Source organism: Myotis brandtii, unplaced genomic scaffold (genome assembly GCF_000412655.1).
Source record: "Myotis brandtii unplaced genomic scaffold, ASM41265v1 scaffold270, whole genome shotgun sequence".
In the NCBI taxonomy this organism is placed as follows: Eukaryota; Metazoa; Chordata; class Mammalia; order Chiroptera; family Vespertilionidae; genus Myotis; species Myotis brandtii.
The window spans coordinates 943,603-961,153 of NW_005360273.1; the positions used below are offsets into that span (position 1 = coordinate 943,603).

General features: G+C 38.9%; 1 protein-coding gene and 1 pseudogene across 1 annotated transcript in view; both read right to left on the reverse strand.

Moving 5' to 3' along the window:
- Positions 1-17,551, reverse strand: part of LOC102263923 (hemicentin-1) — a gene marked incomplete at its 5' end in the record, with an annotated part of 222,783 nt that overhangs the window by 191,102 nt on the left and 14,130 nt on the right. The window contains 3 exons of the mRNA XM_014541442.1: positions 546-659; positions 3,199-3,326; positions 4,362-4,503. Coding sequence (XP_014396928.1) covers positions 546-659; positions 3,199-3,326; positions 4,362-4,503 — 384 coding nt within the window. The remainder of the gene's footprint in view (positions 1-545; positions 660-3,198; positions 3,327-4,361; positions 4,504-17,551) is intronic.
- On the reverse strand, positions 5,149-8,154 carry LOC102263316 (annotated as a pseudogene).

Below are 17,551 nucleotides of genomic sequence, written 5' to 3' on the forward strand. Positions count from 1 at the left end.
TGACTGCTATTTTATTACAGAATCACAGGGGTGTAATCTCTATGTTACAAATATAAGCAGACGATTCCTATACTTGACGTAAGTTCAATGGCCAGTGTCATTCAGTGTTCAGCGTCAACGTGTGCTTACTTGAGCACTTTATAGAAAGTGTCCTTGAGGACCTAGAAAACCTTCTCATGGGGAGAGCCACTGTCTCTAAGGAAAGCGGACTGAACTCAGTGAAGCTATTTTAAACGTTAGCTGGGTCCTTTTGGACACTTTTTCTACAGGAAACAATCCTAAACTGACACGGAGAATGTTCAGCTGGATTAGCACAGGGGAACTTTCCCTGCTTGCTGCGCTGGGTCCTGTAATCCACACCAGATGTCAAATCCTGAAGTTCCAAGTTCAGAATTTCAAACGATTGTCTCCGGTGTGATCATAAACACATTTGGCGGGGCTGCTAAGTCACACACAAAAACAAACGTCTAACAAATCATTTTTTTTTTTTAAAAAGAGAGAAAACAAAACTACGTCCAGACATGAACATACTGAAGAAAATGTACCTTTGAACCATTTCACTTGGGGCGGAGGGACCCCGGAGGTTTTACATTCCATCACCGTTGTGTCCCCCAGGGCAACCAAGAGCTCGCTCTGAACTACGATCAGCTTGGGGGCTTCTGAAAACAAAAAACACGCAAAGAGTTAATGTCTACACAAAGCCATGCGCACCTTGTCCATGTTTACGAAAGGAACCAATGCAAACGTCTACCATGACTTACGGGCTTGTGGCTATTTCAGTGTTTATAAACAGAAAGAAACTCTTAGAAGCATATATATGCACATAGATGTGTGTGTGTTGAAAAGATCAAGCCAAAAGAGAATACCAGGCAAAAACAATTCTGATAAAACAGAGTCCAAAAAATTTAGAAAATGAATAGTCTTTATGAAAAAAAAGAGGTATATAAGGAAAGAAAAAGTTTGGAAAGCTGAATACATCTTATAGAAATAATACTAAAGGAGCAGAAAGAAGGATAATAGTAATAGAAATACAGCAAAGGAGCGATGATGGTAATACTGAGCTGGCTACACTAGGACTTGAGGATAATATAACTGCAAGTGAATTTGTTATAACATTTCTGTGTGATTTAAAGGATATTCGTGTTTAATGACAGAGAGATAGTTGTAGGCCAAGGTTAAAATTTGCATCTATAAAGAGTACTCTCCCAGTTCTGACTCTGTTGTTCTCTTTGATGCTTGCTTCTTCCCTTTGCCTGATGCTTAGGTTCACTCACACATTTTCCTCTTAACTGGACATTTTAGATCTTTCTAACATCCATTGCGATTTGTTTAAACAAAGCCAAGAGATAGCTTCTCAAAAATCACATTTCTCCTCTATTAGAGAACCTTCAGGTTTTCATAATTCCCTAGTTTGGTTTTCAAAAATCATAACCAGCCATAGCTTTACCCTCCAGGACAGTCCTTTACTTATCACAAGGTATGGACCTACATGGGCAGTCCAGACCACACCCTACTCTCTATCTTCCTGCTTTTGCTAAAGCTGTTTCCTCTGCCTGAAATGTCCCTTGTCACAACTCTAAATCCCACTCATTCTTCCAGACTGAGCTTTAATCCTGTGTCTTTTGAGAAGTCTTTGCAAATTCCCCAGTAGAAATTAGTCTTCTGTTCTGCCTAACTTCCACTGTGGACTTAGCTGACTGACTGCCTGATTCTATTTCTTTAAGTGTATCCACTCCCATTACGCAAGCTCTTGAAAAGTAAGGACTCTGGGTAACATGCATTTAAAAATTTTATACTCCATATTCTCCAGCACCGCATTTTACATATCCGGGTGATAAGTTAAATAAATGGGTCCAATAGTTTGGCTTCTTTGAAAATGAACCAAAATTTGTTTCTGCAATGAAGAATCTGTTTCAACCTCCTTTCTGCATTCCCAGCGGTCTGTTCCCTCTCCATCTGGGTGTTCTGGGAACATTTTAAATGATCTCTAAATCTGAGCCCTCTTCCTTCTCCACTTATTTGCCATGTGCCTTGCCCATTTCTAGAAACGAGACCGCTTCTTTCCCAGCTCTCAGCCCAATATTTATGCCACTTTTGTTACCTCCCTCATCTATACACACCAACTATAACTCTCAATGTTTACTATGGATCTTTTACACCCTTCCTCTCCACTGCCTGTTTCACTACCTTATTATGAATGGCAAATAAGAATGAATGAAAAGGAGGATCGCTAGCCATTAATTATTCAGTTTACAAACTAACATTGAACATGTATGCCATTGTCCTTTGTTTATTTAAGGAAGACCAAATTAAAAAATATTCTATTACATAGTATATATTACTGGAATGTGTAACATATATATTAGAATATTAGATTACATCATATATTAGATTACATTATATATATATTAGAATATATTTTCTTCTATTACATTGTGGAATGTTATATTATAGAATAATTGTCATGAAGTGCATCTTCAATAAATATTTGAGTTTGGAGGGGAAAGCTGAAGATGAAAATTGAAAATAACATCCAGACAAGATAAATAACATAAATGGTATAAACATTTACTTGTGACAGAAATGTTAGAAACAGTTTTGAACGCAAGTGGGAAATATAAAATAGAAGTTGAGCCCTAACTGGTTTGACTCAGTGGATAGAGCGTCGGCCTTCGGACTGAAAGGTCCCAGGTTCGATTCCGATCAAGGGCATGTACCTTGGTTGCGGGCACATCCCCAGTAAGAGGTGTGCAGGAGGCAGCTGATCGATGTTTCTCTCTCATCGATGTTTCTAACCCTCTATCCCTCTCCCTTCCTCTCTGTAAAAAATCAATAAAAATATATTTTAAAAAAATAGAAGTTGAGGTAAACTAGGAAATATATTGGATTGATTAATTAGCAAGTGAAATACTACAGAGACCAGGTGGACCATGGAAGGACAGAGCTCTGGGTAATCTGGAACTCTTCCACACTCTGGAAGCTTCCTTGATAATTCTGCTGACTAATGAAGCTATTCACTCCCTGACTTTTAACTTAAATTCGTTACAATGTTTGCTTTCATCATTGTGTGAGAATGAATAATAAATTAAAAGACTAGGCATAACTCATTCCTATTCTTAATTTTCAGCAAAGTACTTTTACCTTGCTTAACATGACATCCATCCTATTTTCATTGCCCTTTAAACTGATTATACTTGCCAATGTATCTGAGGGTAGAAGTCTGTTTATCTGTTCCTGCTGAATTACTTGCCAGACAACCATAGATCCCTGCATCTTTGGGAACTGCATTTCTGATAAATAAGGTACCTTCTGAGGTCATCCTATACCTGTGGACAAAAAGAAAATAAAATAGAAAATACCCTAATAACTGTCTCAAGGCATCTTTCTTCAAAATATCTTCAAATATTTTAGAGTTATATTTTTCTACTGACTGCAGAAATGATTAGCATTATCATTTTACAAGCAGAAGAGTAATATTAATAATTAATAATAATAGATCCTATATATCCAGTACTTCTGTGAGCCAGGGATTGCTCTAGGAGCTGTACATGTATTAATGGTTTGCATCTTCAAACAACCCAATGAGTTAGATACTATTATTATCTCTGTTTTACAGATGAGCAAAGAGGTTCCATAACTCACCCAAAGTTAGGCTTAGTAAATGAAGGACGTGGAATTTGCACCCAGAAATCATGTTCTCTGTGAACCACTATGCTAAATGGTTCCTTAAAATAAAAACATGGGAGATGCAAGGCTTTGTGTCACACAGTGAGTCACTGATGAGTCTAGGAATAGAATCTGGCTCACACCTGAGCCCTGCTCCTCATGCCAAACCCAGAGTAACAGAAGCCCAATAGCTGGAAATGTCACTGTTTATGTTCCACATGCTCATTACACTCTTGGAGCATGAGAGGATTCAATGTCTTTTAAAAGCATCCAGTAGGAAAAAAAATATTTCAATGGAGTATGGCAAAAGTGAACAGGGATTACCAAGGATGTCTGCACACACTTCAACTGGAGCTACTGTTCTGTCCTTTGCCTCCACTCTCTCCTGTTAAATCCCAGGACCACACTCATTTCAAATATTCAAGGCAAACCAAGTGTCGCGGTGTTATGTTTGAACACAAAGTATTGGAAAGCGCTTGAGCCCAGCTTTTAAATTCAAGACTTCAGGACCTCAAGTTCTATAGATTCATCATTTATTATTTTATTGACATTTCCTGGCCTATTTAGAAAATCTAAAGGCATGGATTTTGGTCAAACCTCCCTTCACCATAGGGACTTGGTCAGATTAGTTTTGTCCAGAAATTTCATTCACTTTTCTCACTCAGTAAAAACAAAACATGATACAAACCCAGTACCTGTGTGAACCCACGATAAACATATCATTCATGGTCCAGGCGACCTTGGGTTTGGGGTAACCTGTTGCAGAACACATGATGGAGACCTCAGATCCTCCTGTGAATGATTGGTTCTTGGGCATCACAGTGACTTTGGGCGGTTCTACAAATAAAAAGAAACATATACAATGAAATGCCAACTTACCTTGATTTTAGGAGCTTCCTCAGTTAGCAAACTGGCAGACTTCTCACCACTACACCTCCTCCACTTTCCTTCCCTTTGCACTTCCAAGAGTTCATTTATAAAAAGTAATGAACAACTGAGTGTAGTACCGTTTCAGCAGACTTGCACCCCAAGGCCCGCAGAAAGGGCAGACTCTACTTTCTGACTCTCCAAGGCCCAGGATGCACAGGGGTCCTGGACCCCCAGAGCCCTTCCTCTCCTTGAGAGCCGCCTGGTGCAGGCAAGGCCAGGACCCTGGAGCCTGCCTCTGCACCCCACAGGCCTGGGGCAGGAGAGTGGAAGGACTTACCTCTGGCCATTTTTTCCAAGCCCTAGAAGCTCTGCCCATCTGGAACCCCAAAGCCTGCACATACTCCTGGATCCTGAAGGCATGAGGATGGGCACAGGCCTGCCCTCAGAGATTGGGGAGGGTCTAGTTGACTTTCCTTTGAGAGATATCAGGGGCCTGGATCCAAGGCTAGTGACAGGAAGGAGCTCGAATGAAAGCCAGGGGAGCTGCAGGAGTGGGACACAGTAATATTTGGCATCTGGGAGGTGGAGGGGTGTAGGCCCTCTGTCCATTCACTAGCCAGGTCCTGTAACCCCAGGCCTTGACTGCAGGGCAGACTGGGCACCAGGCCCTGCAGTGGCCCTGTTCTCCTGGGGTGTCTTGGACATGTGAGAGAAGGTGGTCCTCATGGCCTGGTAGCAGGTGTCCATGCACTTGGGAATGTCAGCCACCACTGGTGGGGATGGCATCCAGCACCTGCGCCTGGACTGTTCCTCGGGCGAAGAGCTTCATCTTGGGTTGTAGAAGGTGGAGTACCCCTCAGGGATGAGGGGCACCTGGATCTGGAGAGCCAGGTAGAAGACACCTTTCTTGAAAGGTGGTAGGTCCCCACTGCTGTTCCACATGCTCTAGGGGTAGACCCACATTTTGAGGTTCTTCCTGACCCTACTCTTGCCCATCACGGTCACAGTGGTCCTGGAGTACTGCGGGTTGATGAAGAAGGCGCCCTGAGGTACATTGTCAGGCCCATAGGCCCCATGAAGACTCGCTCCCTTGGGGCCATCTGCACACAGTGCTTGGGAAGGGCCCCATGAGGCCTGTCATGTCCAGGACTCTCTGGTGGTTAGAAATCACAGGGGGTCCACCTCCAGCTTCTGGAGGCCCTTTACCTCAAAGTGAAGGAATATAAGTGCTCAAAGGACAGGATGAACCAGCTGGTGATGCTCATGTTCTCCACCATCCGGCCACGGTGGTGCAGCAGGCAGATGACTGTGCCCTCTCGGTGATCCCCATCAGGTAATGAAAGCAGAAATAAATTCTCTTTGAGAACAAAATATGTCCCCGATGTCACGTTTCTGTGTCTCCAGTGGTTACCCTGTGGCTCCTTCCCCCCAACAGCTGACCACCGGCTTTTGTCTGCTAGTCCGTAACTTCACTATAAACCTGTTTTCAGCTAAAGTCCCCAGATGGGGTCTTTTGGCCTGTTTCTTATTCTGAACACAGGTTTGGAGCCACAACTTATCCTGACTACTGACTGCTTTGTTTGAACGGCTCTTTCTTTTTTATTTATTAGATTATAAATTTGTTGAGGTAGAGACTAAGTCTTTCATATTGTTCCGTATTCCCTTATATTCTACAGTATTTAACATCCCTTGCATGTTATGCAGTGACTTGTAAATAACAGACACTTAAAACTGTTGATGGAATACAGGGCCGTTCCTAACCTGTAATTTGGCTCTGAAGATTATTATGTCTGCCAGCCTCTCAGGATCATTTGCCTCATGCTCATAGAGTCACAGAACATATTAATTATTTAAAACATATTAATTATTCAAAGTTCCAATTGTATTCCACTTTTATGGCAGAAAGAGTTTTGGAAATAAAATATTAAATCAGAAATTTACTGTCAAAAAGGATACAAAAATTATCTGGGGTGGCTGAGATGTTGATCTATCTGGTCTAATCAATGACACATTTACATCTATATTACTACTAAGACTTAATTTTCAAAGAAGGGACCATCAAAAAATATTCAATAATTTTTTAATGTAAATATCCGCTACTCAATAAGATAAATAAAAGGAAATTCATTTTCGCAATGTTTGAAATAGTGGTCATGAGTATCAACAAAAATCAATAAATAACATATTATTTTTTTGCACAATTATTAAGTTCCAAGCTCTGTGCTAACTTATTTGGGATACACTGGTAAGCCAAACAGATATGCATGGTGTCAGCTTCCCATTTAAAATGGGTTTTTACTATAAAGGAATTTGAAAAATTCAGTTAGTCAGTTAGATCTGGATATAGTTATGACATATCTTCACTATAAATTAGTCTGCAAATTGTGGCTGAATTTCACTGAGAAACATTTGGTCTGTGGAATCCCTATGCATTTGAAAGAGATACAGTGGTACTGCTAGGCTAGGCAGCTGCACAACTGAACAAACCTAATTACTGCCTAATTGCTAGCAGCTTACAACTGCCCCCCGCCCCTTTTCCCTGTTTACATTGTGTTTTTGAAATAATGGTCGTTGAAGTTAATGTTCTAAGGGTTGTTCTGGCCTGTGGACTTGGTTGATAGTCTCATTATTCCATAGATTCTTCTTGGTCAACATAGGGCTGGAGAAATGTGTGAGGTCAAGGGCAGGCTGGCCATGGCCAGTCAGTTCAAATTGGAATTCCATCTGGAGTCCATCAATTCTGAAATGCTGGACTGCACAGGCCGTGGGGGTGTTGCAGACAAGCTTCAGGGGCTGAGGGGGAAAATGAAGACTTCCTTCTCTTCGGAATTTACGGAATACCCACGCTTATTCAGCCCCAGCTTCCGAAAATGAAATGTTTCTCAGGTCTTGATATAGGATCGCTGCAAAGATTCAGCAGCTCTAGGGATTTTTGTCTAAATGTGGTGCCTTCCAATGGCGTCTGCCAGAACTGACCTGGCATCTCTCCCAGCAAGAATCCCACTGGTATGCTCTGTAGTTCAGATATCAAAGTGAAAATAAATGTCAGTTTCCCAAACCAGGATGCAGAGAGCTAAGAGGTCGTTTCTCAAATAAAGCCTGGATATAGGGTGTTGCTCAGGGTCACGAAATAAGTCTGTGTGCAACATACAGATGGGATGACATCACCCTACAGAAGGTGAGAAATTTACCATTGCCCTGGGAAGAATATTCCTGCTGATGATAAGAAAATCAGACAGGATGTAGACAAACAGGGAAGCAAAACTGGATTTCCACCAAATAATAGCTGAATAAAGATGGTCAGAATGATTAAGCCTTTGCATGATTAGTTTAAGTAAGGATGTGATAGACTTCACATAATTATTTCAGTAGCTAAATTTTTTTAAATTCCTAGAATAAAAAACCCCTCATTTTAGTGAAGTTTTAATGGAACAATAACAACGAATTAAAGAACCATAGTTCAACTCTGTCAAAGTCCGGAGTCCAATTTTTGCCTTTAAGAGAAATAATGCATTTTAAGCTGGTTTTCAGTCTCTTTTCACCACCACATTCATCACCATTAACAACACCGTCAACATCATTATTATTCCCACCACCATCATCAACCATCAACACCATCATCATAAATAACAACTTGCTTTTCATTTGATAAAGCAATGGGAACATGGCACACTATACGGTATTGCAGCATTAATTCATTCTTTTTTTATTGATTAAGGTATTACGTATGTGTCCTTATCCCCCCGTTGCCCTCCCCCTTGCTCATGCCCTCACCCCTTGGTGTCTGTGTCCATTGGTTATGCTTATATGCATGCATACATGTCCTTTGGTTGATCTCTCTCCCTGACCCCCACCCTCCCCTACCGTCCCTCTGAGGTTTGAGCATGACCCTCCCCTACCATCCCTCTGAGGTTTGAGCATCTGATCGATGCTTCTCTGTCTTAATTCATCATTTACATTTCAACTAGAGCCGTGGTCGGCAAACCGTGGCTCACGAGCCACATGTGGCTCTTTGGCCCCTTCAGTGTGGCTCTTCCACAAAATACCAATGCACAAGTGGGGTCCCTTGGCCTGGCCTGTGGGATTGGGCCGAAACCAGCTCTCCAACATCCCTCGAGGGGTCCCGGATTGCAAGAGGATGCAGACCAGGCTGAGGGACCCCACCAGTGCACGATCAGGGCCAGGGAGGAATGCGGGAGGTTGGCAGGCCAGGTAGGGACTGCGGGAGGACTCCAGGGTGTGTCTGGCCCGACTCGCTCAGTCCCAATCGGCCAGATCCCAGCAGCAAGCTAACCTACTGGTTGGAACATTTGCCCCCTGTGGTCAGTGCATATCATAGCGACTGGTTGACTGCCCCCTGGTGGTCAGTGCACATCATAGTGAGCGGTTGAGCAGCCTTAGCATAGCATTAGCATAGTACACTTTGATTGGTTGAACAGCTGACCAGCCAACCGGACACTTAGCATATTAGGCTTTTATTATATAGGAGCATAACAAAAGCAAAATATATACATTTTTTAAAATTTCTCCCCAATGATTTTTAAAAGGTAAACATAGATTATGATACTAAGACTAAATTATAAACACTACTTTAAGACTTAGGTGCCTTAACATACTATTAACGGTGAGTTGGCAAAGTGAATTATAAGCGCCTATGAAAACAGCACTATGTAAGTTTTGCTATTATTAATATCCCATTATATGATAAAGTAGGACAAAAATGACAAAATGAGTGTCATAGTGTTTAAAATATCCTACTAGTAAATGATACTTATACTTTATTTGATTCTTCTGAAATTTGAGAGATTTCTAGATACTCAAAATTTATAAGACCACAATAAAAAATAAATAAAATTAAAAAACTTTAAAAATTGTATAAGAAATTTCAATGTAAGTAGAGAAATTTAGTTTTTGCACATTTTTCTGATAGCAAAAACCACGCTCATACCTATGTCACCTCGACCATGTTAAAAAGAGTCATGATGAGGTAATGAGCATATGGTTATGATCATGTCCATTTCATAGTTAGTGAAGTAATTCTGGTCATTAGGGACTTACTTCATCAATCATCTTGAGAAATATTTCCTTTCCATCGCAATGTTCTCTCTGGTGACATGGATTAATTAATGACAGACAGCCTCCCTTTGCTGACACCAGAAGACAAATTAATGCATCTAATGTCCACACAGACATGGCATGAAGAAGAAAGGAGGCTTTGGCCCTTTGATTTCCATGTGTCAGCATGATATTGTGCAGCAATGTCAGTTACATACTGAATATGCTCAGATTTAACTAGGATACCTATGTTCATCTTTCTTCAAAAACCCTTCTTATGGGAACAGCTAGGGAAATCAATAGGGACTTTTTTTTCTGTTCACAGATAAATAGGAAAATAGTCTCTTTTAAACAAAACCTTAAACTCATGCCGTGTAAGTAAACACTACCCCGCTTAATCTAACTTTAACTCCTTTGGAAATTTAGCAGCTACAGTGTCACCTTAAAAGTGATGAATTGCTTTAAACTATTTCGTAGAATTTTGCAAAACTCACACGACGTACTTTTTAAACTAGGGTGAACTAATTTAAACAATACTTTCAAAATGGCTTCTCTATAAATTGTTCATGAGGTAATTATCAGATTTTGTTATAAAATGTGGTTTTAAATGTAAGCAGTTATATGCTTACATGTGCTACAAGTGGAAAAGAAAGTACTTACATAATGGAATCTAAAATTGGTGATGTCATTCAAATAAGCTCTGGAAGTTAACATGGGAACATGAAAAATGAGGTTAGTGACTCAAATCTTCCCTATAGTCTGTTATTGTTACTTTGACATTCATTTAGCAATTAAGAAATACACATCTATTGAGCGAACATGTGTGTATTTTCTTCCCCTCTGTACAAGGCACTATGATTAAGAAAAGAAACACCCAGTATATATAATATGATTGGGGAGAAAGAACTGAACAGTTGAAATTGATTGTGATTAAGAGCTAAGTTGTTCGGCAAAAAATAATAATTTGATAGGATACCAGAACAAAGAGACCAACAGTGCTCAGAAAGGAGGTGATTTATGAGAGGGGCTTCACGTTACTGGTAGGATTTTGATTATATTTCTAAAAACACAACAGAACTGGTTTACAACTGTTCCCAAATATATTTTTCATTGTGAGTAATTAATATAATCCCCTAAAATGTTGGATGATCTAGTACCAAGCAATGTTGGTATTAGAGAAATTAGAAATAATTAGTATTTAACGACTGAACCTAATTTCCATGGAACTGTACAGACTGTAAAATCTATTTTACAGGATCTCTAGCTCTTTTAAATATTTGTATTTCCTGTAGGAAAAGCTAACTTCATAAAGTTACAGTGAGCCTGCTTAGAATTGTAATTAATAGCTATGTCCTAACCTATTAGATGTTTACCTACTGATTTAGCTCAATCCATTTATTTAAAACATATTCACATTGTTCAGAAATGCATTACTTCCATTTCTGATTAGGGAGGTTAATCCAGTTAGTTTTGGTTCCAACTAACTTTTAAGCATGAAGCTTGCACAATAAGTAAAAAAAAAACTTCACTAAGAATGATTGATAATGAACAAATGTGCTTGCTCACTTAATTTTTCCTTAATTTTCTTTTAAAAATCTTATTGATTTTTACAAAGAGAGGGATAGAGAGATAGAAACACCGATGAGAGAGAGACATCATGGATTGGCTGCTTCCTGCACACCCCTTACTGGGGATGGAGCCTGCAACCCAGGCATGTGACCAGTGACCTCTTGGTTCCTGAGTTGATGCTCAACTGCTGAGCCACACCAGCCAGGCTACTTAATTTTCAATGAGTAGAAATGGCAACAAAATATATTTTAACATTTTAAAGTTTTCCCATGCCTACTAGAGAAGAGAGTTCATACAAGGGGCCACAGATTGCTTCCAAAGAGCAAAGAATGAAAACAAAAACCAACTAAGCAAATGAACAGAGATCAACTGCCTGGGAAAAGAGACAAGGGCCATTGAAATCCCAAAGATATGGATTCAAAGGCAACATTTCCAAATCATCTCATCAATGGGAATATGAAGACCTGGCTGGAACCTTTTCAAAAAGTAAAATTAGTCCTAAATGGCAATACTTCAAATCAATTATGATAGTGGTTAATCTACATGGAAGTTGCAATAAATGTCCTAAAATTCTGCTCTTGCTATTTCTGCCTTTCTTCTTTCTCCTGAAAAGACTAGAATTGGTTGTGCCATCCAATATGGTAGCCACTGGACACATGTCTATTTAAATTCAAATTTAAATTATCTAAAACGAAATTAAACTTCAAAACAAGTTCCTTAGATGCACTAGCCCTGTTTCAGTACGCAGTTGCCATATGTAATTAGTATCCACCACCTAGGACAAATACACAGATTTCCTTCATTATAGAAAGTTCTGCCCTAACCGGTTTGGCTCAATGGATAGAGCGTCGGCCTGCGGACTTAAGGGTCCCAGGTCTGATTCCGGTCAAGGGCATGTACCTTGGTTTCGGGCACATACCCAGTAGGGAGTGTGCAGTAGGCAGCTGATCAATGTTTCTCTCTCATTGATGTTTCTAACTCTCTATCCCTCTCCCTTCTTCTCTGTAAAAAATCAATAAAATATATTTTTTTTTAAAAAAAAAGAAAGTTCTATTGGGCAGTGCTGGACTAGAGAAAAGGTCTATTAAATCTCAGAAAGAAGGTCACCAATTCATTGACTTACCAGTAGATGGTGCATTGGCAATGAAACACATAGGCAAGGACTATATCTTAGAATTATATGCTGGATTTGCAAAAAATTCACACCCAAACTACAGTGTGGTTATGCAATTCAGTTAATCAGAGATGGACAAAAATTTCAGAGGTACACAATAAAGGCTAGATTCTATTTTAATGACAAAATCTTAATAAGTATGTATCAAGAGTTCTTAAATATGAACAATTCTTATTTTCCCAATATAAGACATAAGGATGTGTTTGTTGCCTTGATGTCCATTTAAAATAATTCCTAGTATAAAATACTTACACATTAATATTTTTTCCATTTAATTATTTTTTCCTTAACAAACAAATAAAAATTTATAAATTCTGGAGCTTCTTTGGGTGATTAACCAAAATAGATTAAAACAATAAGTATAACTGATAAGCAGGATCGAAGTTTTAAAGTTTTATTCTTTCTTGCTTAGAAAATCTTCAGCTGAATGCTGCTTAGCACTGACTCTTGCATTGCCTTTTCTTTCCCGGGTCTCTTTATAACAATTTTCCAAAACCACAGAATTTCCAAATAAAGGGGGAAAGCTAAAGTTTAGACTTACATTCTCATGTGACTTAGAAAAAAAGTGGAAAATCATAATTAGCATTATTATTTCACGGCATATTGGAAGGATACCATTAAAGCTTTACATATATGTACATGAATCCCCTGCTCCAGACTCAATTAGGCAAGGATTTCTTTTGATTACCCAACGTTGGTTATGCACATCAGAAAAAAGAATATTACTCACGGCTGAAAAGAAATGATCTATCAAACTATGAAAAGGCACAGAAGACCTTAAATTCATGTTACGAAGTGAAAGAGCCGATCTAAAAAGGCTGCTGGCTATATAATTCCAATTACCTGATATTCTGGAAAAGGCAACACTATGAAGACCAAGAAAGGATAAGTGGTTTCCAGGGATTAGCAGGGTGGGAGAGGCAGAGCACAGAGGGTGATCAATACATGTCGTGTACCTTTGCCCAGACCCACAGAATGTACAACACCAAGAGTGAACACTAACATAAACTATGGGCTTTGGGTGATAATGATGTGTCAGTACAGGTTTATCAATTATAATAAATGTACCACTCTGGTGGGAGATGCTGATAATGGCGGAGGCTATGCATGTGTGTGGGTGGGAGGTATACGGGAAATCTCTATAACCTAGCTGCTCTTAAAAAAATAGTCTTTAAAAATGGTTATGGTGCTAAAAAAGGGATCATTTTACAAAATATGCAATAGTCATAGAAGCCAAAGCATATAAAAGTAGATCTTCATAGTATTTCTTAAAAGGAAAGATTCAATAATCTGACAGTTGATTTATGTTCATAGACAAATTCATTTGCTACCTTAATAATCTTCTCAGGGAAGCGACCCACAATTTGACGGAAAGAATACTTGTCTTGGGAGTGCAATCTGGGGTTCACAACCTCCCATCCTTCCAGCTGTCACTCTCTAATGCCCATACATCATTCCCCAACTTGGTCATGGCTACAACTCCTTTGAACCTTCTTTTAAATCCAATCTATCAGAACATGCCTTTAAGCATCACTTCTTTCTTTACTGAGCCTAACAAGGCATCCCAGCAATTGCTTTCTTTCCCCCGTTAACTTGTCTTTTTGCTGAACCCACCTCACACAATCATAAACCTAAACGATTCTTCTACTTGTATAATAAAAAGCTACTGAAGGCTAATCTGAGATGTATGCGTTGGTCATTCCAGTCCAGTTAGGAAAATAAGGTGGTGACAAGAGTTCCGTTACTGCATGCTGAGCAGTGGAAGTTCTTTCCAAGTGTAGATAACTGAGAAACGGTACCAGCTCAGGCTAGAAAATTATTACTTTTTAAAATAATGAAAAACTTGTTTAAATATATTAGCTTTAAGGGAATCTACCACTTGATATCAACATAAAATAATATCAGACCCAGTGTGTCCGTGGTGGCACTTCTTCGTAACTTTAGGTCTTACATAGTCTATGCTTCCACCTGGGTTTTCCTTTTTCATGTTTCGATTGAAGTTAATTCATTTACAAAGCACTGCCCTGGTTAAGTCTGCTCCCTCATTCTGTGGCTATGGAGATGGAAGACCACGCTTATCTTGTTGGTGCAGATCACTTTTATTTGTAGGTGCCGACGAGTGAGCTAACTTACTGTTTCTGTATGCAGAGAAAATATAGATGATCTTAGTCTTTGGCCCCTTTCTTCCATCATTGTTCAAATATGGCCCCTACCCCCAAAGACTGCGGCAGTACACTCCTGAGGAACTCAAGACCCAGGCAGAACTTACTTTAATGAATAAAACTCTTCTAGCAGAAAAGGTTACTTTTGAGAAATCTTGCTAATACGAAATTTCTTTTCCTGCAGTTGCTAATCATCCAGGAACTTCGTTCACAATACTGCCCTTTTTTCTGTGAACACTTTAAAAAGTGATTTTTCCCCTAAAAGTATGAAATTTATTTTAAAAAGCTAAATGCATGGAATTTACTGGAAGAGCTGAGATGATGACCTCACTTGGCCTTCAGAAAGGATTACCTGTGACTGTTCCACTTACTGGGGAGGTTTATCTCCTATCTATAAAATTTCAGGAGTTATTCTATATACTTCAAAATTTCTTTCATACAGGTGTCCACCATAGGGAGTTCTTTGTAATTAAAAAGAGTCGTAAGGCAATTAAACTTAAAGAGTAAAGTTAGAACTTTTCCACAGTACAAAAATTCACATTGGAAAGCTCAGGGGACTGGAATTTTACAGGATTACATTACAGAGTAAGTTGCTTTAAATCCTTTGTGAACCAAAGGGAGCTTGAAAAAAAATGCAGAATTTTGATTGATAATCTAGCCAAGTTTTCCTACAATGAATAGCCTAATAAGAGAGCCATGAAAATTTCAGCAGTATCTTCCTCAAGTTTCCCCTTTGCACGATTTTCACAGGAATACATTTTGATGTGTAGCTGTCTATACCCATGTTTGAATAACGAAATTGTTTCTGATGCAGGCATTCCAGGGGTCCAGGTATCTGAAGGTCCTTGACCCACTGTGGGTTCTTGGCTTCATGCAGGAAAGAATTCAAAATTGAACCAGCATAGAATTTAAAATGAAAGGGAGTTTATTAGTGAAGAAGTAAGACAGAGAGTGTACTCCACAGACAGAGCAGCCCCTCCCTAGTGAAATGTACTTGTTTTATTGAGGCTCATTTAATCAAGGGGCAGGGCACTCAATAAATACGGAATAGTTAGTGTTTTTCCAGGTGGAGGGGTAGAGACTTCTCAGAAGAGCTCTGTTGGCCATGTTGTGTCCTTATATAGCCTATAATGAAGCTAAGAGTTACTGCAAGGTGAAATTAGTTGCCATATTGGATTGAGCTGGTCTCCTGCCTCTCCTAAGCCATATATCTATTGGGGGTTGGTCTTACCATCTCCGTGGCAGTCTTTGTAGCCCTTATTGGTCACAGCCATTCCACCACATACCCTAGCTCATTCTTTTCCTAGACATTTTAATACAGTGAAGCTTTTCATTTTTGGAGGTTGACCTGAGACATATATATTTATGTCTGTTTTGAATGCTAGTGCCATCTCTGTGAATTTTATTTAGATAGGGTGAAATCATATACTTAAAATGAAAACCCCTAATTCATTGCTTTCTGTCAACAGTTAATTTTATTTGCTGCCTTGCTTGTTTTATGTCCCAATATGAATCAGCACAAATGAATAAGATGCTCTGTTAAAATACAATATAAGCTTTTGTTGACTTCTCTACTAAGGATCTAATAAGGAGTGAGTTGGAGGCCCTTGGATTTGAAGACAAATATTTTAGTGAATTTTTGCATCAAGTATTCATTGCAATGATATCTAAAAAATATGTAGTTTGACCACGGAAGTATTTGCTTTCTTAACTCATTCTAAGATATGAAGAGAAAAGTTTAATATTCAGTTACTTATCTGATGAATGTGTTCCACTGACTTCATGGTTAGGGGCAAGCTTCTGTTATAACAGTCCAATTCCATGCAATAAAATGTATAAATTAATATCATACATTTTATTCCTTTTTGTCTTTCTTTTAAGGCATCTATTTGCTATGAAGATGTTAGAGCACTTTAATCGTAAATGGAGAGAATCATATTTTTCTAGTACTTAGGAGAGAGAAATGTTGGAATGTCTTTAATTGGAAGTTACAAGGAAAGGTTAAGAATTATTTACATTGTAATAGGAAAAGAAAGGGATATGGTGACATAATAAGCATGTCAAGTACATAGGAAATTGTCACAGAGAAGCTGTACATCAAGGACATGTTAATTTCCAGCAATAATGAACCATGAGAAAATGCAGATTAAGTCAAGCCTGATGGATTTAAGCAAGCTACACAAAAAGATGTCCAGATCTTGGAGAGCTTAAGTTCTAGAATGTGATAGCCAGGGAAAGATACTCATGCTTTCACAGTGCAGGGGCTGCTAGGAAGAGATAGATCAGATGAGGAATGAGCAAACACTTCAACCCACTAAATTAGTCCAATAAATCTACAAACATTCAAGCATTTTTAAAAGTTCATGACATACATTATGTCATCTAACCCTCACAAACTGTGCTATTTGAAACTGTATTTTGTCCATAAAGAATAGGAGTCTCTGAGTTGTTAGTGACTTGCTCTAGGGTGCCAAGTCAGCAAATGGCAGAGCCCAGATCTGAACTGGGTCTTTCAATCATTCTGCATGGTATACAGAAATGCCTACATATGAAGTTCCATTCTCTAAATTATAATCCTAGGTATATAAAATAATATATTCAGACAACTACAACTAGCTCGTCTCTTATTTTTCATCAATTCTGGAATATATTTTTGTTATCTTCTCAAAACATCCTTTTTTATTCAAACTGGTCCCTCAAACTCAAGGCCAACTAGACAGACCATAAAATAATGCCTCTAAACAGATTTACACCACTAGAGATTATACAGACTAGCCAGTAATCATGCAATGTCACATGTTTTTGTGTTTATGTTTTGTATATTAGGTAACATCTTACCTCAATACTTTCTTAAATCATTTAATAATAATAATATAATAATAATAATAAAATAATAATAATAATTACTCTATTTAACCAAAAAGAAGAGAGTCAAGGGCTTCCTTTAAATATATATATTGCCCTACCTGGTTTGGCTCAGTGGATAGAGCGTCGGCCTGCGGACTGAAGGGTCCCGGGTTCGATTCCGGTCAAGGGCATGTACCTTGGTTGTGGG